We start from the raw sequence: 25,907 nt of genomic DNA, 5'->3' as shown, positions 1-25,907 counted from the left end.
TTGTAGGTCAATTTTGCAAAAATCCCAATATAGTTTGGGATAATATATAGTAATGATAAAAATGGATAAATGGAAGAAATATAGTGTCAAGAGAAGTAATCTAGTAATTAGCTAGTTATGACCAATATAGTATTCGAATTCTTTTTGAGTGAAATTAAATTAATAGACTCATAGTTTTACTTTTTTTAATAATTTTCCCTAAAAACATGATTGTCCAAATCAGCTATGGTCGTGATACATGTGCTTTGCTGTGGCCCCCTCTAACCTGAACCTTATGCACCTCATATTATTGAGAATGTGGTCCAATCGGAACAAAATCTTATAGTATTTAAAGTTATCACCAGCTAAATGAGGCTAACAAAATCATTTATTTAATATAACAAAGTAACAAACACTAATACATTGCTAAGAATATACGTATCATAATATTATTTTATATACAATCCAATTATAGACTAATGATCATGATATACGCTAGTATAAATCAAGATAATATATTTTTAAATTACTCGAATCAAAATTTCTGTCTACCTACTTTAAAGACATTTTAAAGAAAATTTACACCCATCTTTAATTTTGACAAAGACAAAATTCTGCTGCGACATATATGTATAAATATATCTTAGATATTTCAATTTAGTGAGCTTAAAACAAGAAGGTAACAAAATCGTTCACATTAAGCAAAACATGTATGAATTCTTATCAAGTACACACCCATTTACAACATAGTTGAATTCACCAACATATCACTTATATAAAGTTGTAAACCCAAAATACTGAGTATATTAAGCTGAGGATCTTTTTGTAACAGTTAAAATGCTTCTAAATCCTAAATCTCCAACACAAAGTGACTGTTGTATTACATCTCGGCATTGCTAATCCCTGAAAAAACAAACTTCAGCTTGTATAGGAGAGTATTATCCCAGATGAAGATCAACATTACCGATGAAAGCTCTTTGCACTTAATCACTGAAGAACCCTACCCTATTTTTCTGTAAAAGTTTAATTTCTAATTTTGTTACTTGTAAAACTAATGACTTAACGAATTTCGTGGGGACTAGTCCCGACTATTCCATACGCTTGAGATATCCTCATGTTAAACAAAAAAAATGAAATAGAAGTAACAAATGTAGAGATATATAATCTTTTAACTTTCATATTATATTGTTTGTGGTAGAAATTAGAAGTTGAGGCATTAATTTATAGTTTACGTAATATTGAATTAAGAGAGATTGGATATCCGAAGTCAAATGGATCCGAAGATAAACGAACATATGTACACTTTACCTTATATTTCTAGTTTATTTATCTTATTTTATTCAAAATATTTATATTGATATTGTATATGGTTCAAAATCATATAATATACATATAATTGCGGACAAAATGATTTACTATTCACTTAAAATGCATCTCAAGCTTTTTGTTTCTTGCATTAACAAAAATTAGATTCAAATTCTCAAAACAACAACTAAATTAGTGTTTTTTTTATTTTCAACATTTTTTTTCAAACCTATTAATAGTTCAACTATTAAAATTTAAAAGCCTGTTAAGTTCATTGTAAAATTTTAAGTATAAGAAACTTGAGTAATGAGAAATTTAATTTCGTTTTTCAAAATCTTATATATCCGAAATAACAAACCCGAAATAAGAATACAAGAATCCGGCCCGATATGTAAAAATAACCAAACGGATTATAAACCCCTAATATTGAAATATCCGATCTGAACTCGAACAGGTATCCAAATGCCCATATCAGTTTATATATATATATATATATATAATATCATGTAATAAATATATGTAATAAATGTCAAGTTTGGATATTGTATATTACAGTTTTGGTTTCTCCGGTGAAATCCGTGCGTGTTCAGCAAAGTGCCTGAGTTCAAGTTACTTGCTTTAACAAATTTTATGTATCACTATTTTCGACGTTAAGAGAGAAAGTAAGAATTCTAAAAAGCTCACATGACTGATAAAGTTCAATATATAAATTAATGTAAAAAGGTGCATGTCCATCTTTAAAGTGGTGATGTACATGCACCTTTTTACATTAATTTATATATATAATTATATATTTACAAAACAAAGTACAACAAACTTTGATAAATAAATTTGTACTTAAAACATGTATACAAAAGGAATAAATACAAAATCACTATATTATTAACCAACATTTGCATTCGAATGAAATGAATTAGAAAAAAAAAACAGATAACAAAAAGTTAATCAATCAAATGTTCTTAAAAACATCATATTTTTTTTTATCGTTTATAATATATAGAACCATATTTTACTTATGTAATAATCTATATTTCAGAATCTGTATAATAATATTATAATTCTCATCTGAATCATGAAATAAGATTTTCGGACAGAAAAAAAAATCTTTACTAAACTTTGCAAAGTAACTTTGATGTGGGATGTATTTGCAAAATGTTTACAGGTAGGGAAACAAGTTGCATAGTTTTTTCCAAGTTTCAGGCTAATGTTTCTGAGAACACATTGTATTTGTATCAAGATATTTTTAATACAAGAACCTATTTTTTACAAATTTTATGCTATTTAATATTTATGAAACTTAATCGCGAAAAGAGCTTTTCTAATTACTTACGAATTTACAAAAAACAAATATTTTCTAGAATCAAGGTAACTAGCTAAATAACTCCATGCTAAAACCTACCAATTTGCCGGTCTATCGTTCGGCCGGACTATCCAGCCCAAGTCAATATTTTTTTTTTTAACGTTGGATATATTATGTTATTACAAACTTGGAAAAATATTACATATGATTAGACAGCCGACAATTCTACATGTTTTATGAAGATTCACGCTAACTACATCACCTGAACCGCCTTATCGAATTCATCCTTGACGGTACTTTTTACGCCATGCTGCAATTTTTTTATAAGCCGTTTTCACATTAATTTATATAATTCTGCTTTCTCCGGAAATCGAAACTCAGACTTCCTGGTATAAAAGCATTAATGAACTGAATTTTTGATCAAACCAGTGGACCAAATGAGCTTCCACAGTCCAAGTCAATATCTAGTAACAATCCAAACATTTTCAGCCCATCAATTTTTAGTCCAAACCTCACATCTTCAATATGAGACCCCACGGTCCCTAAGTGGCTCACGAATTTTGTTTTACTTTCTGCATGCTCATGAAATTAACCATTGTACTTGTAGTAGTGCATACAAAGAAGTAATCTAAAGTACATATCTTCTTTCAAAAACTCATCCATGTCTCTAGCCACCGTTCCATGCGTTATGCAGTCTTTTTGATCCACGGGAATTGAATGAAATAAATCTACAGATTTAAAATGAGAAAATGAAGTATACTGAATTTTTTTTCTGCAGTGTATATTAACTATGATAGCATTTATTTCCCAATTATTATAATTCCTAAAAAATAAGTTATTTCCATTTATTCCAATAGTATTAAATGCATTCATGTGTTACACATTGTAACCCCTTCCCCAATTCATGGCAATATATTTATTGTCTCCCAGTATTATTTTCAAATTTCAAATCATTCTCTTCTCCCTCATAATAAATCCCTCTTTATTCCTTCTGAATTTATTTTCTTGGTAAAGCCCAACACACACACAAAGAAAACCATTTTCTCGTGAAAAAGATCTAAGAGAAAGTCTCTTTCCACACAAAGAAAACACTCATGGCTTCACAATGGACAATACCAAAACTTGTTACTTGGAGAGTCAAAGATTGGGCCTCCTGTTTCTTGGCTTGCAAGATTCCTATAGGTCTTCCGCTTTATTCTATAATCGCTACTTTCACTTTTTAATAACTATTGTGTAAATTATCTCACTGATTGTATGTTTCAGACGTAGAGGAGGATGGAGTTGCTAACAACAGTAACACAACGAACAACAACACTCTAATGTTCAAGAGGACAAAGAGGAAGATTAAGAAGAAGAGGTCAGAGAGGAAGCTCAGTCTAAGCCCACCGGGGACACGTCATCATCATCATCTAAGAGGCAGCAGCAGCGTTTCTCCGACATCGTCGTCTCATAACCGGAGGTTGAGCTTGCCGCAGCCACCGGCCTCAGAAGAACCTGCAGGCTTCATAGTCTTTTGCTTCGACCGTGAGGATGGAGGTTTCGACGTTGTGAAAGAAGGGAAAGAAGAGAGGAAAGAGGTGGAATTGTCATCTGAAAAGTCACCGAGAACGGTACAGCGTAAGGTTCGTTGTCGGGTACATTGTTATTGGCTTAAAATCTTTTAACGCATCAATTTCATGTATAACACATTTTTTTTAATTTGTATTGCTTTTTGTTTTAAAACAGCTTATTTATGGAGACCAAGGGGTAGGTAAAGGAGAGAAGAATAACTCTCTGGAGATTATAGGGACAGAACAATATCATCAGGCCGATAAGACTACATGCCAAGAAACTGAAAATGTCTCTTGTGGTGTTCATGATCCGGTAATATTTTCTTTTAAGATGTTCCTGTTTTTTCTTTCCTTTTTTTTGGGTGACTAGTGGGTTCTAGGTCAGTAAGTCCATACATCTAATAGGCCAAGATCCAAACCATTTTAAATACACTCTCCTATTGAGAGAAGACCTACCTAACAAGACTTGAACATATGACTCCTTAGATACCTATTAGATAATTTAAAGTTATATCCATTAGGCAAGCTCCTTATTGGTGCTAGTGTTTCAAATTTAAATTTGTTCATTTGTTGCAGAAAAACGAGGAAGAAGAAGATATTGATGCATCTGATAAATCTACCGGGTCTACTCACTCAGATGAAGGAAGGGGATCGTTTGCATTTCCCATGTGAGTTTAAATAGCAACAAAAATGGGTTCAACGTTTTTTTGTTTGTTTTGTTTGGACTGAGTGCCCTGAACCGAAAATGTTATGCAGATTGGGAGTTGAGTGGATGGGGAGCCCTGTCCTGATGCCTACACCAGATGACTTGTCTCCTAAGAAACAAAAACCGATAGCTTTAGGGTTCCAATGCTGTAGATTCTAAAAAAAAAAATACAACTCTATAAGCTTTTATGAGATTCTTTTGTATCACTCTGTTTATGATAAAAAGAAACGCTATGAAAAGACCAAATAATCTACAATTTAGACTTGAACTCATATGTATTTTATCAAACTAACAAAAGGACCATAAGAACACCTTCAATGGTGTTCTCGGTGGCTCATAGGTAAACTATTTAGAATTTTTTATTATTATTTTTTGTCCGTTTTAAAAAAAACAAAATTAAAAACGGAACCAATCGCAGATCGCCACGTGTCGTGAAACCCGCAAATAGTGTAAGAATTCACTAACAATCAGTCCTTAATTAAGGGTTTTAAGTACCCAATCCTTAAAAAAATACCATGAGCCCCATCAAATATCTTAATATTATTTTGCTAAAAATTATAGTCCAAAATCCTCCATTAGAGGTGCTAGAAGTAAGACATCTCACTCTTCTCATCGGATCCTTGGAAGACGATTCCCTGAGCCTTTTTATTACAATTCATATCTATACCTCCATGCTTTTTCACTTGTCCACTTTGCAATATGTTTCAAAATCCATATTACTATATAGTTTGAACTTTGACGATACTACATAACAAGGTCTTAGTTTAAAAAATATATAATATAGGTTCCTAGGGAGCTATTATTCTCATATTACACGAATACAATGTCGTTTCAACAAGCAATGCAATAATATTGAACCACTGTTAACACGGTGTTCGGTAGGGAAGAAACAGATGGCAGCGTTAAGTAACAGCGCGCCGCTACATTTTGTAGCTTTAACCCATAAAGGTGATGGTCTTTACTTGGTAAGCTAGCTTTAAACCCTGGCAACTAGATTACCTTCTCTGCTTGATCTTTGTTTTTCTCTGCATAATGTGATGTTCCATTGATTACAACATGAAGTTGCCAGGGGCAGGGTTATGGTGGTTTTAGTGCGCTTGGACACTCGGTTTACGCTTGTGACGTTGTTCGTATAGACAAGCAATGTTCCTACAGCTCCTCGATAATATGCACTTGTGATTGCTCGATATCTTCAAATCACAAAATCAATCAACATTAGCTCTCTCTCACATGTGGCAGAATCATAGACGGACAGAAGAAAACAAGAGGCTTGTTAAATCGGTCCCTAATTACATTTTCACATAATTAAACATGAAGTTCTTTAGTGTAGTGTATGTATAAGACTCTTATTGCTAAGTAACCATCATAGACGTCATTTGTAGTATGCAGTACCATATACAAGGCACAAGTCCACAATCTTTACCGCTAAAACATTATTTTGTAATTTTTATGTTAAACAGTGTTTCCAAACCTTTTCATTCTCCAAAATTGTTTTTATGAGGAAAATGTTACAACGTAATATAGAATATTGTGTTATTCAACATTGTTTATTTTAATAGATGCGGAAACAATTTGTTTAGTTTGAGACAAAGATCATAGTAAGCTAAATTCGTATTCTAACTTGGGACCTTTCCGACTCTCTATTTTTGGATAGTAGGTAATATGCTAGTTGAACTATCGAAACCGTTACATGTGTTTTTGTGTATGGTTACTTAGGTATATAAGTGAATATAATAACAACCTAACCGAGGGTTGATATGCTCCGGGAGTGAGATCATTACTGGCGGGAGGAAAGATTGAAAATGTTGAAAGAGTGAAAATAGACAAAAGTTTAGAGCACTTGCATTGGCAAGCTCTTGATGAACTCTCATTTAAAAAATTAAATAACTGAAAATTAAGAGAGAAGATAGTGGATCTCTCATTTGAAAGATTCTTTCCAATTCTAAAGAAACCAACTCTACACATGTTTAAAAATTATTGGCTTAAGTATTTTATTATATTAAAAATAATTATATACTAAAACTGTTAATTTTTTAGAATCCCACGTTGGTTTTTCCCACTAATGATGTCTTTAGTAGTATGGTTAGTAGTATGGTCAGGTGGTTAGTAAGACCTAAAAATGTGCTAAACTTTTTTCTGAGGTTCGAGTTTCTTTTTAAACAAAATTATAGTTATGTGGAAAATTTCAGTTTGGGTTTCGACCTAGGTAGTTTATCTATCAGTCTGGGATTAGCCGATTAGGATATATAGACAAAAGAATTGAGTGGTATTATGATCAAATCTTATATGTCATGAAGATTTGAGGAATGGGTTGGAGAAACCTTCAATTAGTGAAAGAGAAATGTACTGTTATAGTACTAAAGAAAGATGCCAAAACAAAAAAAATTAGGAGCACAAAGATCTTCTAATTATGTCAAACGAGTCGATCAATGAAAAGTTACAATAGAAATCATGAAACTGTTAGCGAAAACATTAGGGAACATGGTGGAATCATAACCAACCCACAGACAATCCCAACCGCCCAACCCAACATTCCCGTTGTGTGTGAGATTTTACAACTTACGCACATGCCTTGATGGACCTACTCTCCTTCAAGTGTTTTTCCCTACAGTGACCACCACCTACCTAATGTGGACCCCTCATCAACATCATCACCATTGATTCGCGCTGTCACCGTTCCGATTCTAAGCGTTTAAGAGCTTTTACTAATCCAACGGCCCACAGTCGGTTTTTATTTAAACACACAAAGGATCCATCCGTACTCTTTCTTTCTCTCTCGGCTAAGATATTTGAAGTCTTCTTCGAGCAACGATTGGAGTTGGAGAAAACAACGAGCCGACCATTGATTTAAGTACGTCAGCCATTGACATTACGACATGGAAATGGGATCCACTTCAGCCATGTAGAATGCATGTCATGTCAAGCATGAGATCCGTGCCAACCCTAAAATTTTAAGGGATACAAAAAAATATTATTATAAAATCTAATTAAAATTTTTAAAAACAAATTACAGAGTTATATTCAATTTTAAATTTTTAAATATTTCATTTAACTGTATTCAGAATATCTACGAGACCAGGCACTTAACAACGTTGGTCCCATGCACAATCGCTAGTAGTCTATTTGCCAAGAACTGTTTAAAGGCGACGGCACGGCTCTCTCTAGTTTATGCGTACAATTCCCAAAAATTTCTATTCGCAACTGAAGAACAAGATATCCCTCACTCAAAAATTCTTTTCCCCTTTTACATCAACAAACCCAAGACTACTAGTTCAAATTAAATTTTATTAATTGGTTAATACTTTAATAGTAAGCTGTGAGGTAGAATCTTTAGTTTTTTTTATTCGGTTTTAAATTCGATATTATAAAGTGTCCAAAGATAAGATATGACTAGACATAGAGTTTCCGTATTGTTTATACAAAAAGAGCTAACAACATTCCATAAGTCTTTTTTAATATAAGTGTCTCACAAATACAGATAAATATTTTTTGAAAAGAAAAAAATATTAAATGGTATCTTAAATATTAAAATAATTTATTCAAAATATTTCTAATAAAATATTTTAAAATAATTGAAAAACTCATTCAATAAAATAATATGTATATTTGATCTTTATTTGTAAAATACTAATATAACAACCATTATAGATAATATGGCTTACTGAGGATTAATATCAAACCACCTGATCAGTGATCACACTCTCAAACGTCGACATATTATAACTAAACAAGAAAAATTACATAATCGTCAAAGGAACAAAATACAAGTTGTTATATGCACAATCAAGATATAACGTTAATTATTAATTATTAGACACATCAATGAAAAACATCTTAGAAAATCAAGATCTTATCAAACATACAACGATAAGTAAACCGAAGCAAAATTATAACCATGCCACATCTAAAAATTTGCACTCATAGGCTATTCCAAAAACTAAGAAACAAGAGGTATGTATATTTTATATTTTGGGAATATTCTTACAACCAGTCACATATATTGTATAACAAACACCCCGTTTTCAAACCCATTAAATACTTCAAAACTTTACCTTATATGTGTATAATATATTTGTGGATCAAAAAGAAGAGAAGCTGTCAGAATTGTGGAAGGTAAGATCATTCTGATCTTGGTGACTCCAGTATGCATGATCAGCGGTACTGGTTAGATCAAAGAGTGTTTGATCACCTCCACCACTTCCCCAATCCAACGGTTCAAATTCCATAGTGGGATCAACCTGAGCCGTTCGATCCTCAAACTGCTGCTGTACAGTATTACCTCCGAATCCAAACGGTGTCGTATCAATCGACAACGCGGTAAAACCACCCATCTCGAAAACTCCACCGTCAGATGAACCTTGTCCTAGCAACGTAGACCATTCTATCCCGTTTCCGTAGAGTTTAATATTATGCATATCAGCGCCCATAACGCCTTTTGCTGCAGCGGCAGTGGCGGCGCCGGCGGGGAGAGAAGAGCTCTCGCTGCTGCATGGTTTCTCCTCTCCGTCTTGTGCCATTGGTTTGTCGGCGGTGGAAGTTGACGATGATGACGGAGGCTGCTTAGACTTGGAACGTTTGGCTTTACGGCAACCACCTCCGACGGGAACGTTACGGAGGACGCCGCCTTTGGTCCAGTAACGACGGCAGTTTTTGCAAAAGTGTCGAGGCTGAGAGTGATTGTAGTTGTTGTAGTAACAGAACTTTGTGTTGAGAGAGTTGCAACGAGGACACTTGAGAGATTGGTGATGGTTAAGGATATTGTTCTGATGCACTCTCATCCTCCGATCTCCGCCTCCTCCGCCACCGAAAAACCTCCCTGTTCTTCCTCCTCCTCCTCCTCCTCCTCCTCCTCCGGTCATCGAGTAATCATGAATATCTTGCATTTTTCAAGAGAGGATAAGGAAACTTCTAAAGTTACAATAGAGAAAGAGAGAGAGAGGAAGTAAGCATGGGAACGGCTTTTGAAACTCTGACAACAAATCTTTCATATGTCTGAACAGGTATTGTTCTAATCAAATGTCCATTATGCCCTTATGATATTTTGTACTTCCTCAGTTTTGAAAAGATATTTTTTAATATTTTTTTTCTTGTTTCACAACATCTTATAAAAATTTTAAGTTGTAAACTTTTAATAAATATTAACTAAAATATTAAAATAATTCAATATTATTGATTCATAATTATAAACATGTATACTAAAATAAATAATATATTTATTATAATTTTTATTATATTTTTAATATGCATAAAATTATAGGAATTTTATATTTTATGAACTAAGGAATTATATTACCATCTTCTAACGTAGGAATATAATTCAGAAGGAGCTTCATGTCCAAATTTGACCCCATTAAATTACAACAATGTTATTAATATCTTTCGCATCAAAACGATTTGTTTTCTTAAATTTCCGATTTTTGTTTTTTATTTAAAGAAAAGAGTAGCATCAGAAGTTCAATGATTGATAAATTAGTGCTTGTACATCTCTTATTTTCACATCAAATCTCAACTTTTTTCTTAAGAAATGTTAATACATATATAAAAAATATATTATTGAAGGTACAACTGGTTGATTTATCTAGAGTAATATTTTACATTAGATCTAAAATTACTCTAAGTCCACTAAATTTTTACCAATTAAATACATTCTTAACCTTTTGTATTTGTGCTCGTTACTATTTTGAAAAAAAATGCACACTAACCAACTGATAGCTCGGTTGTAAGATTTTAGAAAAAGACATAAATTCGTTAATTATGGGTTCAAGTTTTACCGGGAGCTAAATTATCATTTGTTCAGCCAGGAGAGATTCGGTCATGGTTTACATCCCATATAAAAAAAATCTGGATTGAGCTACTCATCGGTTTCAATTCCCTGATAAATTATTTGGTCCTCAACTTAGACACTGACAATTGCAAAAATTAAAAATAAATACACACTAACTGATCCCTTCTATGTGTCTCAGACTTAGTCCACGTACACGACGTTGATCGAATTGAACTATGTTGCTTGAACATGCTAGAATCATTTGTGATGTATACACAATATATCCAACATGAGTTGTAATGTGATTAAGAAAGTATTGGAATCTTACTTTGCGTGTGGAATTGAAACATGACATAAGCAGGTGTTTTCTGACGAAGCTTCTTTGGGGATTTGAAGTTTTGTATAGGTTTTGATGAAATTACTTTCATTGTTTTCAAAGACTTGTATTAGGATTTTAGTGGAGGCAGTGTAAAATAAAGCCGACAAGTCGTTGCTTGTAACATCTAATTTATACTAGCATCTAACTTTGTTGTTGTGTGTTTAAGGTTTGACTACTGAATTAAAACGTTTGTATCGCTTTCAGATGTACAAATAATTCAATGTTGAATGGTAATTTTAACAATTGACATATTAGTATAACAGTCCACAGCTAATAAATTACTTCATAAAATGTTTTAGCTCAAAACATTAATAATATCAATATTTTTCTTTCCATAATAGAAATCAAACCATCCACAGAGTAGTTTATAGTTGATTTGATTGACTTGTTCTTAAGTTACTACAGAGGTTTTGAACCCAAAAAAAAAAACTACAGCAGCAAGTGCATTTACCTTAACCTTCTTAATTCACAAATTGATTAAAATTTTAAATTACTAATATCGATCACAATTAACCTATTTTGCATCAACCACTTTTACTATCCCTAAATATCATCTATATATAACTGTTCTTCACTCTTTTACCGTGTAATTTTTTTTTTGTATATTACAATCAAATTCAATGCTTCATCCAGTTCTAGTTTTAATTAACACGTTATTTAATTTGGATTTCCTTTTGTGTTAGCTTAACAAACTTAGCCTAATAATAGTGAGGCAAGTTTTTTTGTACTGGAAGTAATATAGGCGGTTGATAAGGATTAGATCACATGTGGAGGGCTGAGAAAGAAGAGTTGTTGATATCCACATACATGGGATTGTCAACTTGTCGGTCACTCCACTTTATCTGCTGATTCAAAGAGCTCTGCAGTCTGTTCCAGTGGTTCCTATTATGCTACGTCATCGTACTCCTCTACAGTTAATAAACTATTTGGGTATGCAAATGTAGAGTATGTGTACAAAATCTAGTACTTGTAATCGCAACTATTTTTGTACATTCTATATTTTTCACCTAACTACAGTGAACTGAAATCGAGAAATATGTTTCACGCTATGATTGAATTTGAACTTACACCTTCCGTTGAAATAGCTCATGGTTCATAACATTTGGATGGTGTACGAATATTTTTAAAAAATTTAAATTAATTGATCCACATGTTCTAATGGAAATAGCAAAAAGGACCACGAATGTGGGTAAGCAAATGTCGGGTGCAAAATGCAAACTGCAAACACGACTATTGTGACATGTATAATCCAGTGATCATCGCTCATATAGTCATATGCCACCTACGGTATGAGTTTTGTTATTATTGGCGTTATCGATGCAAGACGTAGACTGATGAGAAATATATAGGAATGAACTATCGATTTATGTTAAGCACTGAAAGCTATATAATTTTTTGTGTGGCAAAGCTATATATGATCTACTAACAGTATGTAAAAATAAACACTAAACGACGCGGCGTCAGTGAGTTGAGTGGGTAGGTCACCATCGAGATCGCAATTCTCAGTGTCCAGCCGTCAGTGGTCGGTTGAGATCGAAACGTCTTGTAAGGCCCATAGGCCCCAGCTCGTTATACTATCACACATCTGTCACGTGATTCTTGGGCCCATCAGGCCCATCTCACCGCTCTCATCTCTCCTACTGCTACATTAACGCACACATACTAACATACATACGAATACATACCGTGCAGAGTAGATTTGTGTGCGTGTGTGTGTATTGGCTGGATAATATATTGTGGTACGTGTGATTTGGATAGATTTATAAGATGGCTTTAGAATATGAAAGTTCTTGCAATCATGGAAACATTATGGCTATATGATTCGTTACATTCAAAAGAGTGGTAAACGTTGCACTGTATACTATAGCTACTCATTCACGTAAGGCCCAACTCAATCTGTCGTCAGTTTAGGAGCATGATTACACTAAAATCAATGTAGGATACGTAATTGCTTCCTTCTTTTTTTGCTCGAATTTCATGAACGTTTAATTTCATCTATTGGATGCTATTTTTTATTTCGTTTTTCTCAGTGAATATTTATGAGGAGAGAACAACAATAGATGGTGAAACCATAACGTCAAGCAAGTAAACATCAAAGAAATACTTTTGTCTTTGGGTTTTAGTTGGCTAAAACTTTCAGGTGCGTTGCACGCGTTTCTATGCAGACCCGGCTATCTCTGTACAATGCCTTAATCAAGAAGATGAAAGCACTTTCAGAACAAGGCTAGATTATCCTCAAATGAGCTTTATTTTTATAGAAATAAAAGATAGCAATTGAAATAACTCATGAGATTTTTATTCATAAGCAACTAAAAATAAAGGAAAGACAAGACTTGAATTGTCACCAAGACCTGAAAATGTAACAATTCACATATATGTTTAAAATGAAGAATGAGAGTTGATTTATGGCAACCCTCAAATATACATCATTTATTCAGATACCAATCATATTTATAGTATTTTATTAATCTTATCGAATGAAACCCTATTAGCCATTGGTTTGATAACTTTCCTTTGGGCTTCTGTCTAATAGAAGAAGAGTGTAGTTTCAGCTACTGGAGAGATAACAATCCCATGGTAGAATCTCCAATGGAGGTATCGGTACAAAGAAGAAGAATTGTTGATGTAGGAAAGGACCATAGTTACCTTTTTTTTGGTTTTTGGTGTTAACAGTGTTTTATTCAACCTTTTGCTTAAAAGTTTGATTTTCTTTATAGACCAAGAATATGATACGCAATTTCGGTGAAACTAGTAGATTTGCATTGTTTGTATCTTTTATATACGTAATTGCTAGTGTAGTAACATTACATGTATAATATAGCACACTAAGAACTAGAAGATTGGAACATGATACTTTCTTTACCTGCCAAAGAAAGTGTTGGTCCGGTTCGATGTCTCTCCTCTGAGATGATTCGCGTCGCGGTCATTGATGCTGCCGTCTACATTTCTCATAGGTATTAGCATTTCTGCCATGAGCAAGTGAAAGGAATTGACTTTCTCCTTCAGGTGTGAGTTCTCTTGTATGATCTGGTGGTTACTTTCCAACAAATTAATGACTTTCTCAGACAAGTTATGATTCAAAACCATGAGCTGCTCCACTTGTTGCTGCAGCTCTTCTATCTGCTTCTTCTTCCGCATACGAGACCTTCTTGCAGATTCTCGGTTAGAGACCACTCTTCTTGCCCTTCTTTCGTCTGGATCAAGACCCTCTCTGTGGCAAAAGGGTTCTCCATTTGGGTCTAAGTGATCAGAGCGGTTGTTGTTGCTGCGGGTCGACAAGTTTGGTGATATAGACTGCAAATGGACATGGAAGTTAGGGTTTTGTAGAAATGACGAGTTGAAATGATCGTCCTGTGGTGGCATTCCTTCAAGAATATCGAAACAATGATGTGAGCGATGGGGACTAGACTCCATGTTAGGTTTTAGATGTCTTATCATCAAAGTGGAAGAGAGAGAGAGAGAGAGAGAGAGAGAGAGAGAGAGAGAGAGAGAGAGAGAGAGAGAGAGAGAGATAAAGATTAGTGTAGGCTTAAATTAATTAAGATGTTAGACGATATTTAATGGCAAACAAATTTACTTGCATGAAGACAACTTGTACTCACATCTTTGGTGGGTTTCTCTTTAGCATTTGAAACACTCCACTAACTAACTTCTTCTCTCTAGTGATACTTTTTGACAAAATCTAAACATCTTGGTCAAGGATTAATATCTTTTATGGCTTCTTTTGTTTTTAAATTCAATGTTTCGTGTTATTAGTATTTTTACCATGAGGGTTGGTGGATGCTAACTTGCACGTATTTAGCTATCTACATTCACAATTTTACTTTTAAAATATATTCGTCGATTTAGAAAATTCTAGGGCTGGTGTAGTTTCTTTAAAAGTATACAAAAATAAAATGGAAATCGATTCAAGATGATGTACCATTAGTGAATTAATCAAAGTGGCCTACCTACTTGAACAATGGTAATACAAATGTAAAATTGTGAATCATATAATAAGAAAAGAATGACCAAAGTAAACACAAACTACTATAAAGTCAAAAGACATTAATTAATGCATCGTTTTCAGACTGATATTGAGGGATAAACTTGAATTTCGAGGCTAAATAAAGCAGACACCAAACACATTAAAAAGAGATTGTGATGGTTAACAGCTTTGAAACTTGAAAGGGTATGCCAAAATGTAATTAGCGTAACGGAGAGGCAATGTCTTGTTTCCAGAAATGGACAATGGGCCTCTTTTCTGCAAGTTACGTCTGAACCAACCTGAACCCATTGAAGCTCTATCCAGCTCACGTCACAGTCAGGATCCTTACCAGATGTACAAATGCAGATTACATAGTATCCAAAAAAAATGATGATATTATAAGTTGTTAACGTTGAGCTGGTTTCTACACGTTACACAAATGGCCACATTTGGACTCAACAAAGGTGTGTCTGTACTTGAAACTCAATCCAACACTTGTATAGTTGTATATATATATGTCATCAATGATAGTCTCTGTACTTGAAACTCAATTCAGCACTAGTATACACAGATAGGTTCGGCGATAACATAGCAATGGATGGTCTTGGACGACGATAGTGTCTTGCCAACGGAATAGGTGGTAAGCCAAGACATTGATATAATGATATAGGAATAGTGATATAGGAAAAGGTATAAGGTCTATTCTTTTTGTTAGTATTTGACTTTGTTAATCAAATGATTTCAAATTACAAGTACATAAGTTAATTAATCTAATATATACAGATTAAAAATGCTGTGTCGTAGAAAATATTACAAATGCTGATTTTTTTTCTCTTAAGTTTACAAAATGTGCTGGTTATAGTTATTTTATGTCGTATAGCTTAGTCATTTTCAAGTACTGTCTCCATTTCATCATGCAGTTCATGTTTTTTTTATAGTGCAAGTTAATATGTGCAACAAAAAAAAAAAAGTTAAGGTGCAAGTTTTGTTAGAGATATATTCATATACTTTCATACTATTATCATCCATACAAAAAAATATTTTCAAATAATCTAATGAAATATGTAGATTAAATTTAAATATATAAAATTAAATCAATACAACATTATAATCAAATGTTTCACTTACTTTAAAATATAAATATTTAATAAACAGAACTTTAAATGTTTTAAAATTTGATAAAATTATGAGTTAATAAAATTTTATAATCTAACATTATTAATTTATTTATTTATTTAAAAATGTATATTTCATAATTCATACATAGCAGTCTAGCTAATTCGAAACCCTCTAGAAGCACTAGAGGCTTTAGACATGAAGAAAATGGTTTGAACTGTTTTGAAAATTCAATGTTCTACTAGTTTAATTAATTAAAAGGATATGGATAATCCGACTTAACGACGAAACCTACGATGCCTGCTTATATGTATGTAATGTAATTAAAGATTTATCCAGTACAAGTCTAATAGAATCAGCTCATACAAACTAAGCTCATCATTTGCTATATAACCTGACCATCAAAACAGTGTAGATATTGCATAACTCAATTCTATAGTGTTTCAATGTTCACAATAAAAATGTATGCAAGTGTGCTCCCATCTGGTTTCAGTCTCTGTGTCTCCGCTTCTCCAGCCTTGACTCTTTCCGGTCTTCGTCCATGCTGTACCGTGAAGAAGAGTCATTGGTCTTGTAATGCTTTGTATGATGCTTCTTGTGGCTACTTCTCTTCTCTCTAGAAGATTCTCTCCTCTTTCTTCTTGATCTTGAGCTTCGTTTATCTCTGCTGTGGTAGTCACTTGACGAATCGCTCTCTGTATCATTGTTTCTATGTCTATCCTTCTTGGAACGTTTTCTCCTCCGTTCATCTCCTGAGGAATCACTTGAGGATAGATCGTTTCTTGGCGACTCCTCTCTCTTTTTTGTACTCTTTTCTTCACCACTCCAGTTTCTTGGCGACTTCTCTCTCTTTTTTGTATCAGTTTCTTCTTCAGACCTGAGTTTGAGGCCGCTCGTCTTCTCCTCTGGTTTTTCTTTCGTTGCAGGTCTTCTCTCAGAAGCTGCATCGGATTTGCGTTTGGACTTGTTATCTTCTTCCATTGGCTTGGTTCCTTCCGGGTACGTGACATCAGAAGGTACTTCGAAACCCAGTTCTTTCCCTAGAGATTCTAGAAAATCACCAGCTATGAGTCGGTTTAATGTGGTTGCAGCAGCTGCTTCATTCTTCTTTTCTTGACCCTCTTGTCTCTTTCCATTCATAGGTTGTTGTTCTTCATCATCTTCAGAATCATCAGAGAAAATGGCCTACAAGTGAACATAACCGGATATTAATCGACTGAAAATATCAAATTACGTTGGCATAAAATTTCTCAGACCAAGACACCCTTCTTACCTTGTAAAGATCAACAGGTCTCTCCACATTCTCCACTTGTACCTCAACTTCTGGCTCTACTACTGTTGTCTCTTTCTTAGGTTCTTGTAGATCAGATACAGCTTTAACTGTATCTGGCAAGAATATGAGAGAATCCATTTTGTTTCTTGCTCGCGGAGCAGTTCCGGGCTGTAAATTAAAGGGAAAATGTATAAGACTGGCTCAAGCACTACATTTTAGGCATAAGAAGGAACATGACGCTGAAATTTGAATAGTGTACCCTTGTAGGGATCCTTTCAGGTGTTAAAAGAATGTACGGTTTAAATAACATTCCAGGAAGGAGAAGCAAGGAACCAGTTATTTACCTTTCCCATGAAAGGATCAGGAAGGTCAAATCGTTTGCACAGAAGAGGTGCAGGACGCCATTGGAACTCTTCCCTTTTAGGGTATGTCTTACTTGATTTCATGTCTACTACTCCAGTGTCTTTAATTTGCTGTTAAAATAAAAAGTTTTAACATATGTATGAGCATAGAATAACTACAATGAAGATAGTGTATACATACCTCTGTTCCACCAGAAGTAAATTGCAGCCCTCCTGCAAGAAAGTCGACAGGCCGTTCAGTAGCTCGTCTGACCTCCTTGTAAGCTTTCCCTTTCTCAATGGCCTCAGCTGCAGCCTCAAAGTCCAGCCTCTCTTGAGCACGAGCTGATTCCGACATCCTGTTAAAACTATTGGAATCTGTTGTACGTAACCCTCCTTTGTATTTCTCCTTGAGAAACTGCTCAAATCTTTCTTGTTTTGCCGGGTCATCTTTGAAGGGCTTGACAGCATCGGCTGCCTCTTGCTATTTCAAGGAGAGAAAGAGCAAAACAGATCTAGAATGTTAGTGCAACGGAAACAAAGGCAGATCACTTCATTGAAACACATATACCAAGTTGATCAGGCTAAAATTATTTAAGGTGTAAAGTTGTTTACTTACAGATGAAGCAGATTTGGTGAATGTGTCAGAGAGATTGGTGGGGAACTGGAAGGATCCTCCAGAAGAAGCAGAGGTTTCAGTTTCTTTCAAACTTTTCTGCAATGGCCTTTCTCCTAATAAGCTACCACGCTTTTCTGCAGTCATTTTCTCAACGCTTGGAGGGACCTTAACATCTAATTGCAGATTACTTTGATCACCGCGCTTTTGTTGCTCCTCCCACAGTCTTCTTACATAGTAGTCCTGACCGCTACCTCCCCGAAGAAAATCAAACAGCTGATTTGATTCGTTCTTCTCTCTAGAAAGATCCTCGTACAGTTTCCCGCAGCGGGAAACAAATGTTGCAAAGCCATCGATCAGAAGTTTCAGATTCTTATCTTCAGGGGGAGGAACGTCTGGAGGAGGAACAGCAGTTGGCTTAGTTTCAGCCTCCCGAGGACCAAGAAACTTATGCCGTGCCACAAAGTCCTTTGGGATTTTCGGAGGATCAAATCTAGAAAAATATAGAAAAATAAAACAAAATGATGTGAATTAGAGAGAGTATCTGATACGTTTTACTGTATCAAACTTGTAAAAAGATCCAAATAAAGGAATTCCAGATATTTTTATAGATCAAAAAGGGAAATACAATGAGTTTTTCTTAGGAGTTTCTCACTCTCCTCCATGACATGACTTGATAAATTTCTTGATAAAAGACTCCTTATGATCCTCTCAGCTATTTATACTCTCAGCTAACCCTTATTCCTCACACATACTCGTGAGCCATTACGCACGTGCAGATCTTCCACGTCACCCACACCTCTATGTGTGATCCCAACATACCATGTCCACTTGTTCCCTCCCAAGCCACGTCCTTTAATACCTCTTGCATCTCTAATTGGCCCATCGTATCATTACCGCCCGCTTTAAAATCAACCTTGTCCTCAAGGTTGGGACCAAGTATATAGTGATGGTAGCAGTCTTTCAAGTTTCCATCCCTTGAGCCTTTGAAATCTGTCCTCAAGTTGATGAATTTGAAATGGGAACTGCCATAACATGGCAGCCAGATCAGAATACCAAGCAGGTAGTCAACTCGTTCTTCCAGATTAACACCACCATCTTCAAGTAGCTTCAGACAGAATTGGATCCCTCGGGCCAGCTCTCTCTTTTTCTGAAACATGTGTCGCTGCTGGTGTCTTATCTCCACAAATAGCACAGTGAACTGAAGCTGTAAGAGACCACCTTTTGTACCATTACGTGTGCGACATTTCAAGTTTCTCCAACCCCAGCCACAACCTTGTTTGGGCAGCTTGACTGATAGCTCTGTTTGTCTTGGTGGCTGGAACATCTCATAGGTGAAGTAAGACAGAGCAAAGGAATTAACTGCAGGACCTGAACTCTTGACTATTCCCGGCTCCCACACTCTGTTTTTCAGCTCAAAAATGTGTGCCCAGAGCCACACTGCAACCTGCATTATCACACGAGCCACACCAAACCGTTCTTCTACGTCCAGAGCAAATTCCCTTAGCATCCCTTGCAGAACTGATCTCCCTGGGTCCCATGGACAGCCAATCACAGCAACCCAAGACAATAATCTGATCTGTTCCACTCTCGTATAAGCTTCTAGTGAGATTGGACAACCCTCATCACGTTCAGCATTGAAGCAACTCAACTCTTTATACCCATTGTTTTCTTCCAGACCTCGTGAGATTTCATCTGGCAGAGATCGTTTTGCTCCCATGGTTTCAGGTTGCTGTACTCTCTTGTCACTCATTCTCCTTGTGCTTTTCTTGGTCTGCGTATGCTTTATCCCCAGTGAATCTTCCACAGCCTCTGAGAGAATTTTGAAACCCATTTCCACTGCTCCAAGAGGCTTGACTCTCTTTCTAACCTTGTGATAAACCCATTTGATAAGGATCCTTCTAATTCTATGGTAGTTCTCTGCCACAAGAGTACCCCTTGATATGTGTTCCAGTGTGTCTTCATTCTTTCTGTTCTGAATCAGGCTGTTCCTCAAGTGACAGTGATTTTTAGTTTGCAAGAAGGAACCAAAAACGTCACCACTTCTCGTGATTGTCTTCTTTTGTCCTTTCATGTATTTCCTTTGGAACTTGGCCAATGATACGATGGGCCAATTAGAGATGCAAGAGGTATTAAAGGACGTGGCTTGGGAGGGAACAAGTGGACATGGTATGTTGGGATCACACATAGAGGTGTGGGTGACGTGGAAGATCTGCACGTGCGTAATGGCTCACGAGTATGTGTGAGGAATAAGGGTTAGCTGAGAGTATAAATAGCTGAGAGGATCATAAGGAGTCTTTTATCAAGAAATTTATCAAGTCATGTCATGGAGGAGAGTGAGAAACTCCTAAGAAAAACTCATTGTATTTCCCTTTTTGATCTATAAAAATATCTGGAATTCCTTTATTTGGATCTTTTTACAAGTTTGATACAGTAAAACGTATCAAATTGGTATCAAATTGGTATCAGAGCCATCGAATCTAATGATACGATGGGCCAATTAGAGATGCAAGAGGTATTAAAGGACGTGGCTTGGGAGGGAACAAGTGGACATGGTATGTTGGGATCACACATAGAGGTGTGGGTGACGTGGAAGATCTGCACGTGCGTAATGGCTCACGAGTATGTGTGAGGAATAAGGGTTAGCTGAGAGTATAAATAGCTGAGAGGATCATAAGGAGTCTTTTATCAAGAAATTTATCAAGTCATGTCATGGAGGAGAGTGAGAAACTCCTAAGAAAAACTCATTGTATTTCCCTTTGGAACTTGGCCTTCTTTCCGCTTGTCAACCGTAGCTTCTTTTCAGCATGTCTCTTCTTACTCGTCTTGGCCACTAATATCCTGACAAGATTCAGCATGATCCTGTCTCCTCGCTTGTTATTCTTCTGCCTAAACTTATGTTTCTTCCCATATGTCAGCTTCTTCAAAGCTGTTGTAGGCCCCCATATCAGGTGTGCCAACTCTAACTCAAACTTCATCCCTAGCATATCCTGCCCCCACTTCTTTCTCTTCTCCAGCTTTGCTTTTTTTTCTCTCCAATGCATTTTACCGAGCATTTGGCCTGCATTCATATCCAGTTCAGCTACACTGTGTTTTCCTTTCTCTAACAGATGTTCTTCTTTTCTCGTTGAGTTATGTGACACAAGAGACGCCTTTTCACTCATAGACTGTCGCCTCTCCTGTCTAGACCCCAGATGTTTCTCCACACATCTCAGAATCCCTCTAGATGCTTTCCATCTCTTCTTCTTCTTATTGTTTATCTTCAATCTTGTTCTTCTCGGGAGCATTTTATCGAGCAGCTGATAGGCATAGCGCTCAGTTTTTGTTTCTGTTCCTCCGTTACGCTGCTGCCGACCTCTTCCAGTTGAGTCCCCAAACTCAGACAACTGTCCCTCACGATCTACATGCTTCTTCCTGTCAGAACGGGATCCCTTAGCGAAACCCTTTTGAATCGCCCAAAGACGCAACTTCCATCTCGTCTTCTTCTTCCTCATGTTCCATTTGTTTCCCATGAACAGACCTTCCATGGATGCAAGAGAAGCTTCGTCTGCTGCCTCTTTCTTATCAGGGTGAGCTGTCTCGAAACCATCTTCCATCGATCTAAGCGGTTCGTCATTTCTGAGCACCACCTCTGTTTTCAGATCCGATCCAAACAGTGGGATCAAGTTCTTCGTCCCTGGTGGGGTCGGCTCCGGAAACGGATCGTACCTTGTCAAAGGTGTCACTACAAGGCTCGCAATCACTTCTGGAGTGTGGATCTCTTCTCCTTTGGCTTTTGCAACCTCTGGGGTACAAAGACCCATCTTCCTCATGAATTGATCCAGGAGCTCCTTCATTTCGTTGATGCTCTTCTCCAAGGACGGAAGCTCTCGTAATTCGCGTTCCAACGCCGTGAGTCGTCCGTCTATTTCCACCTCCATATGCTTCATGGTAAGAACAGTATCAGATGATTTAGGTAGCATTTTTTATTTTTTATTTTTTTTTTTTTTTTTTTGTGTGTTATTCCCAGATTCGATGGCTCTGATACCAATTTGATACGTTTTACTGTATCAAACTTGTAAAAAGATCCAAATAAAGGAATTCCAGATATTTTTTATAGATCAAAAAGGGAAATACAATGAGTTTTTCTTAGGAGTTTCTCACTCTCCTCCATGACATGACTTGATAAATTTCTTGATAAAAGACTCCTTATGATCCTCTCAGCTATTTATACTCTCAGCTAACCCTTATTCCTCACACATACTCGTGAGCCATTACGCACGTGCAGATCTTCCACGTCACCCACACCTCTATGTGTGATCCCAACATACCATGTCCACTTGTTCCCTCCCAAGCCACGTCCTTTAATACCTCTTGCATCTCTAATTGGCCCATCGTATCAGTATCATGCAAATGAAATTAAACAGTTGTAATCAGAAATTTCCGAGAGCAAGAGCTCCAGTGGACATGGAATTGTGTGATGAAATTGAGTTAAAACTATTGTTATACCTCTCCACACTGTAGTCAGAATTCGAAGCAGCTCCAAAACCTGGCAGAACGTTATGCTCTTTTGAGGTTAACCTCAGTGTATTATCATTGTGCGGTCTTACTGGCTGTTCATCTTCTATGACATAAGTCTGATTAAAGTCATAACCTGAAAGAATTCAAAGATTATTGTAGCATTAACACTTTGTATAACCAAAATAATTTACTTTGACCGACAATGGTTTGTTTTCTTGGGAATCAGAGAAATAGTTCAAACCCCATAAAGATACGGATGCTTATATAACAAAGAACAACCATGATTAGGGAAATAGCCATTATGTCCTTACCAGCATAGACATCTTCATCCTCGACATCAAGCTCCTCAAGTGCGCCAATGCCAAAACCAGGACCGATCTTTCCTGCTGATTGTTCAAGCCATATTAGAAGCGACCAAAAGCTGGCATAGAGATATGCAGTAGAGGATGTACGTGTCTTAAAGCAAAGAAGAGGAAAGAATAATAAATGGTGAGTCAAGAATGAAAAGATCTTACTGTTAGGTCCGAAAAGACTTTCCTTCATTGACAATGGTTTTCTGTAGCCAGCCTCCTTACCGGCAGACAAGCGAGATCTTTTATTTTCTGTAATTCAGAAAAAAATGCAAGTCAATGACAAGAATGCTCTGACAGCAAAAACATCATAAAAGTCCAAACTAGATACCTCTAAACTCAGGAGCATGCTTAAAAGGATCATATCCTAAACCATGCAGGTCCTGCTTCGGATTGAGAACATATACCTGCAACAGATAGTGAAGGAACAAAGAAAATCATCAGAATCAATGTCTCTGTGGGTAATATCTAAAGAACTTCTGCAGCAGATTAGTAGTTGTATTTACAGTCCTACATTTATTCTGAAACGAAACTAAGACTGCAAATTACAAGGAAAATATGAATTGTAGATGTATAACAGCAATAGCAATTACAATCAACAGCATAAAGCTCGTTTGCAAAGAGAAACTAGAAAGTAGAAAGTTGACTCACAGGGGTTGTTTCAGAAAATTTAGTATCTTCATTAATCTGTGGATCCAAAGAAGTTTTCACTTCAGTCTCCAAAACCAGTGAGTCCGAAGATTCCTTAGTATTCTCATCAGCGGAGAAGGCTAAAAATGCTTTTCTAGCTTCCCTGCGAGCATCTGCACCGTACAAAAGAGAGACATGTTAAAAACATGGATTAACAAATTCAAAGTACAGATTTAGGAGTAGAGTAAAATCAATAAAACAAAAAGCAGAGCACAAATGAAATTTATGGATCGATGAATGTTAAAAAAATTCAAACCTGAACCAGCACGCACATCCTTTATTGAATGACCACGCCGCCATCCCATCTTCAACAAAAGTTTGACACCTGAAACAAAAGAAAGAAGCATATGCGTGAGATCACCAGCAATGCATTGGAGAAGATAAAGAGAAGCAAAAAAGGCTATCATCATGGTTTTGATCTCCTTGCTTGGTGGAGTTTTCCAAAATATTAAAGAGGCTTTCAAAACTAACCAATTGATTCCGAAACTGGCGCAATAAGTTCGTCATGCACTGGGCCAGGAATGGCTGATGGCCTGTGATACAGTAAAAAAAAATTGTTACAAACTTCATAGCCAACTCAAATGAAGAAAAAGAACCTTAAGTTATAGCAACTTCTAGATTCTTATCTAAATTAGATTATCACACAATGTCTAAAACATCACTGCTCATGCCAAAGCAAAAAGAAGCAGCCTTGAAAAAAAAAACAGCTTAAACATAGCTCCTAAGCAATCTACAGATGATTGTAACGTGTACAAGAAAGAGCGGGAAATCCGATGTACACTTGAATTCTGATCAGGCTACAACAACGCATGAAAAGCATTAAGGAATATGACACAAGAGTATATAGGGACCTTTCATGATGTTCTTTCTCAGCTTGCTTGCGAGAATGTTCGGCTGCTGTAAATCCAAATGTGTCAAATTGTGAGCTCGCAGACAATGATTGTCCCTCCAACTCCTGAAATACAAAGGCAATTAGAGTGGCTTAACATCGTTCCAAACAATGAACATCTTCCACAGAGAAAAAATAAAATTACCCACTTTCCATGTTACCATTGAGAAGTGTCACAGCAGGATTATGCAATACACGGTAATCAAACTTTAACGAGCTTAGTCACTAATGAGTTGAAATAAAGCTTTAAAGAATCTAACAAGGAAAACAATATAAAACATACCGCCTTTTCATCTTCATCAAGGAAGTCTGAAATATTTTGCCTTCTCGCTCCAGCTCTGTTCTTCCTTGACGACGTAAATGACTGTGGAGCCCAGCCTGCAATTCAACTCAGATTGTAAACAGCAAAGCACAGATAAAGATCTAATCTAACAAACATCCAAGTAATTTTAAAACTCTACCCTCTTTTGACCCCACTGTATTGTAATACCCAGCAGAATATCCACCAGTGAATGCTCCATGAAACCTTCTCCGACCTTCTTCATCAGTCACCTGGATCATGTACAAGTTCAGAAGTCAGCAGCTTCCCACAGAACGTTACAATATATACAAACTGACGTTATTACAAGTAATGTAGTAAAACAATATCATGGTGGAAATCTAAAGATGATCAATCTATATATACATTAATGTGTGAGAGAAAACACAGCAAATACCAAAACCTCAGCTACAAATCAATCTCCGGTTCTCAGTACTCTACCAGCTACAGTAAACCGGAAAGTCTAGAGTAATCTTTCTTCCCTATACAGTAAGTTAAAATCTCAGAAACAGGCTGCAACGATCATGGACACAAAGCGACTCGCGCTGCTTGATTCCTCAGTTCATCAGCAACTAAACAGACGAGTAGAAGAATCAAAGTAATTCACCTCTTGCTTCCAAGCAGGGAGAGTTCTCAGGTTTCCCGAAGCTCCCGCGACTGCTTTCTTCTTCCGGCTACCGATCTCTTCCTCTCGCTCTATCGGCGTCCCGTGAAACACGAAATCATCCTCCTCTAGCCCCATGCTCTCTCTTCCACCACCGAGGAGAAACACCAATCCCAGAATCTCAAGACTCTCCGGAGACGATGAAGAAGATATGGGCCTAGTTTGGGTTGATTTCTCGGCCCATTTAGGTTTTCGATTT

At 36.1% G+C, this 25,907-nt stretch overlaps 5 protein-coding genes across 8 annotated transcripts; 1 reads left to right on the top strand and 4 right to left on the bottom strand.

Annotated features, from left to right (window-relative positions):
- LOC103837352 (protein BREAKING OF ASYMMETRY IN THE STOMATAL LINEAGE) lies at positions 1-5,112 on the top strand. The gene is made up of 5 exons (XM_009113713.3): positions 1-3,766; positions 3,848-4,206; positions 4,310-4,447; positions 4,711-4,802; positions 4,891-5,112. Exons 1-5 carry the CDS (start codon positions 3,679-3,681, stop codon positions 4,997-4,999), a joined length of 786 nt encoding a protein of 261 aa, XP_009111961.1. The 5' UTR covers positions 1-3,678; the 3' UTR covers positions 5,000-5,112.
- Positions 5,113-7,225: 2,113 nt separating this feature from the next.
- On the bottom strand, positions 7,226-11,314 carry LOC103837351 (dof zinc finger protein DOF5.4). Its single transcript, XM_009113712.3, has 2 exons — positions 8,893-11,314; positions 7,226-7,783 (listed from the first exon to the last, which is right to left on the bottom strand). The coding sequence occupies exon 1, from the start codon at positions 9,721-9,723 to the stop codon at positions 8,920-8,922; it is 804 nt and encodes a 267-aa protein (XP_009111960.1). The 5' UTR covers positions 9,724-11,314; the 3' UTR covers positions 7,226-7,783; positions 8,893-8,919.
- A 244-nt stretch (positions 11,315-11,558) lies between these two features.
- Positions 11,559-16,126, bottom strand: LOC103837350 (basic leucine zipper 43). The gene is made up of 2 exons (XM_009113711.3): positions 13,847-16,126; positions 11,559-13,171 (listed from the first exon to the last, which is right to left on the bottom strand). Exons 1-2 carry the CDS (start codon positions 14,419-14,421, stop codon positions 13,141-13,143), a joined length of 606 nt encoding a protein of 201 aa, XP_009111959.1. The 5' UTR covers positions 14,422-16,126; the 3' UTR covers positions 11,559-13,140.
- A 218-nt stretch (positions 16,127-16,344) lies between these two features.
- LOC103837348 (G patch domain-containing protein TGH) lies at positions 16,345-25,860 on the bottom strand. 4 transcript variants are annotated; one of them, XM_009113707.3, is made up of 16 exons: positions 25,652-25,860; positions 25,187-25,277; positions 25,009-25,103; positions 24,688-24,791; positions 24,308-24,369; positions 24,093-24,161; positions 23,798-23,949; positions 23,478-23,553; positions 23,312-23,398; positions 23,108-23,182; positions 22,785-22,929; positions 18,300-18,789; positions 17,883-18,164; positions 17,684-17,812; positions 17,340-17,507; positions 16,345-17,251 (listed from the first exon to the last, which is right to left on the bottom strand). In XM_009113707.3, the coding sequence occupies exons 1-16, from the start codon at positions 25,784-25,786 to the stop codon at positions 16,556-16,558; spliced, it is 2,856 nt and encodes a 951-aa protein (XP_009111955.2). In that variant the 5' UTR covers positions 25,787-25,860; the 3' UTR covers positions 16,345-16,555. The 4 variants fall into 4 exon arrangements, with proteins under 4 accessions (XP_009111955.2, XP_009111956.2, XP_018510430.2 ...); XM_009113708.3 differs by having other exon boundaries at positions 23,108-23,179; XM_018654914.2 differs by lacking the exons at positions 25,187-25,277; positions 25,652-25,860 and having other exon boundaries at positions 24,875-25,104.
- Positions 18,882-22,510, bottom strand: LOC103837347. Its single transcript, XM_018654915.2, has 2 exons — positions 21,054-22,510; positions 18,882-20,377 (listed from the first exon to the last, which is right to left on the bottom strand). Exons 1-2 carry the CDS (start codon positions 22,256-22,258, stop codon positions 19,042-19,044), a joined length of 2,541 nt encoding a protein of 846 aa, XP_018510431.2. The 5' UTR covers positions 22,259-22,510; the 3' UTR covers positions 18,882-19,041.
- Positions 25,861-25,907: the final 47 nt, after the last annotated feature.

This window comes from Brassica rapa, chromosome A09, assembly GCF_000309985.2.
Source record: "Brassica rapa cultivar Chiifu-401-42 chromosome A09, CAAS_Brap_v3.01, whole genome shotgun sequence".
Classification (NCBI taxonomy): Eukaryota; Viridiplantae; Streptophyta; class Magnoliopsida; order Brassicales; family Brassicaceae; genus Brassica; species Brassica rapa.
This window is presented reverse-complemented; position numbering and strand designations above follow the sequence as displayed.

What these genes read in the sequence shown, in the direction of transcription:
- LOC103837348 (XM_009113707.3), bottom strand. Translation starts at nt 25,786, where the DNA reads ATGGGGCTAGAGGAGGATGATTTCGTGTTTCACGGGACGCCGATAGAG. An exon ending in GGATGAAGATGTCTATGCTG is followed by an intron (nt 22,930 to 23,107) that starts GTAAGGACATAA and finishes GAATTCTTTCAG; the next exon opens with GTTATGACTTTAATCAGACT. An exon ending in CTGATCCTTTCATGGGAAAG is followed by an intron (nt 17,508 to 17,683) that starts GTAAATAACTGG and finishes TTTAATTTACAG; the next exon opens with CCCGGAACTGCTCCGCGAGC.
- LOC103837350 (XM_009113711.3), bottom strand. Translation starts at nt 14,421, where the DNA reads ATGATAAGACATCTAAAACCTAACATGGAGTCTAGTCCCCATCGCTCA. An exon ending in ACCAACACTTTCTTTGGCAG is followed by an intron (nt 13,172 to 13,846) that starts GTAAAGAAAGTA and finishes TTCTTGATTAAG; the next exon opens with GCATTGTACAGAGATAGCCG.
- LOC103837351 (XM_009113712.3), bottom strand. Translation starts at nt 9,723, where the DNA reads ATGCAAGATATTCATGATTACTCGATGACCGGAGGAGGAGGAGGAGGA.
- LOC103837352 (XM_009113713.3), top strand. Translation starts at nt 3,679, where the DNA reads ATGGCTTCACAATGGACAATACCAAAACTTGTTACTTGGAGAGTCAAA. An exon ending in GGCTTGCAAGATTCCTATAG is followed by an intron (nt 3,767 to 3,847) that starts GTCTTCCGCTTT and finishes TGTATGTTTCAG; the next exon opens with ACGTAGAGGAGGATGGAGTT. An exon ending in CTTGTGGTGTTCATGATCCG is followed by an intron (nt 4,448 to 4,710) that starts GTAATATTTTCT and finishes CATTTGTTGCAG; the next exon opens with AAAAACGAGGAAGAAGAAGA.
- LOC103837347 (XM_018654915.2), bottom strand. Translation starts at nt 22,258, where the DNA reads ATGCTACCTAAATCATCTGATACTGTTCTTACCATGAAGCATATGGAG. An exon ending in AAGAAGGCCAAGTTCCAAAG is followed by an intron (nt 20,378 to 21,053) that starts GGAAATACAATG and finishes CAAGTTCCAAAG; the next exon opens with GAAATACATGAAAGGACAAA.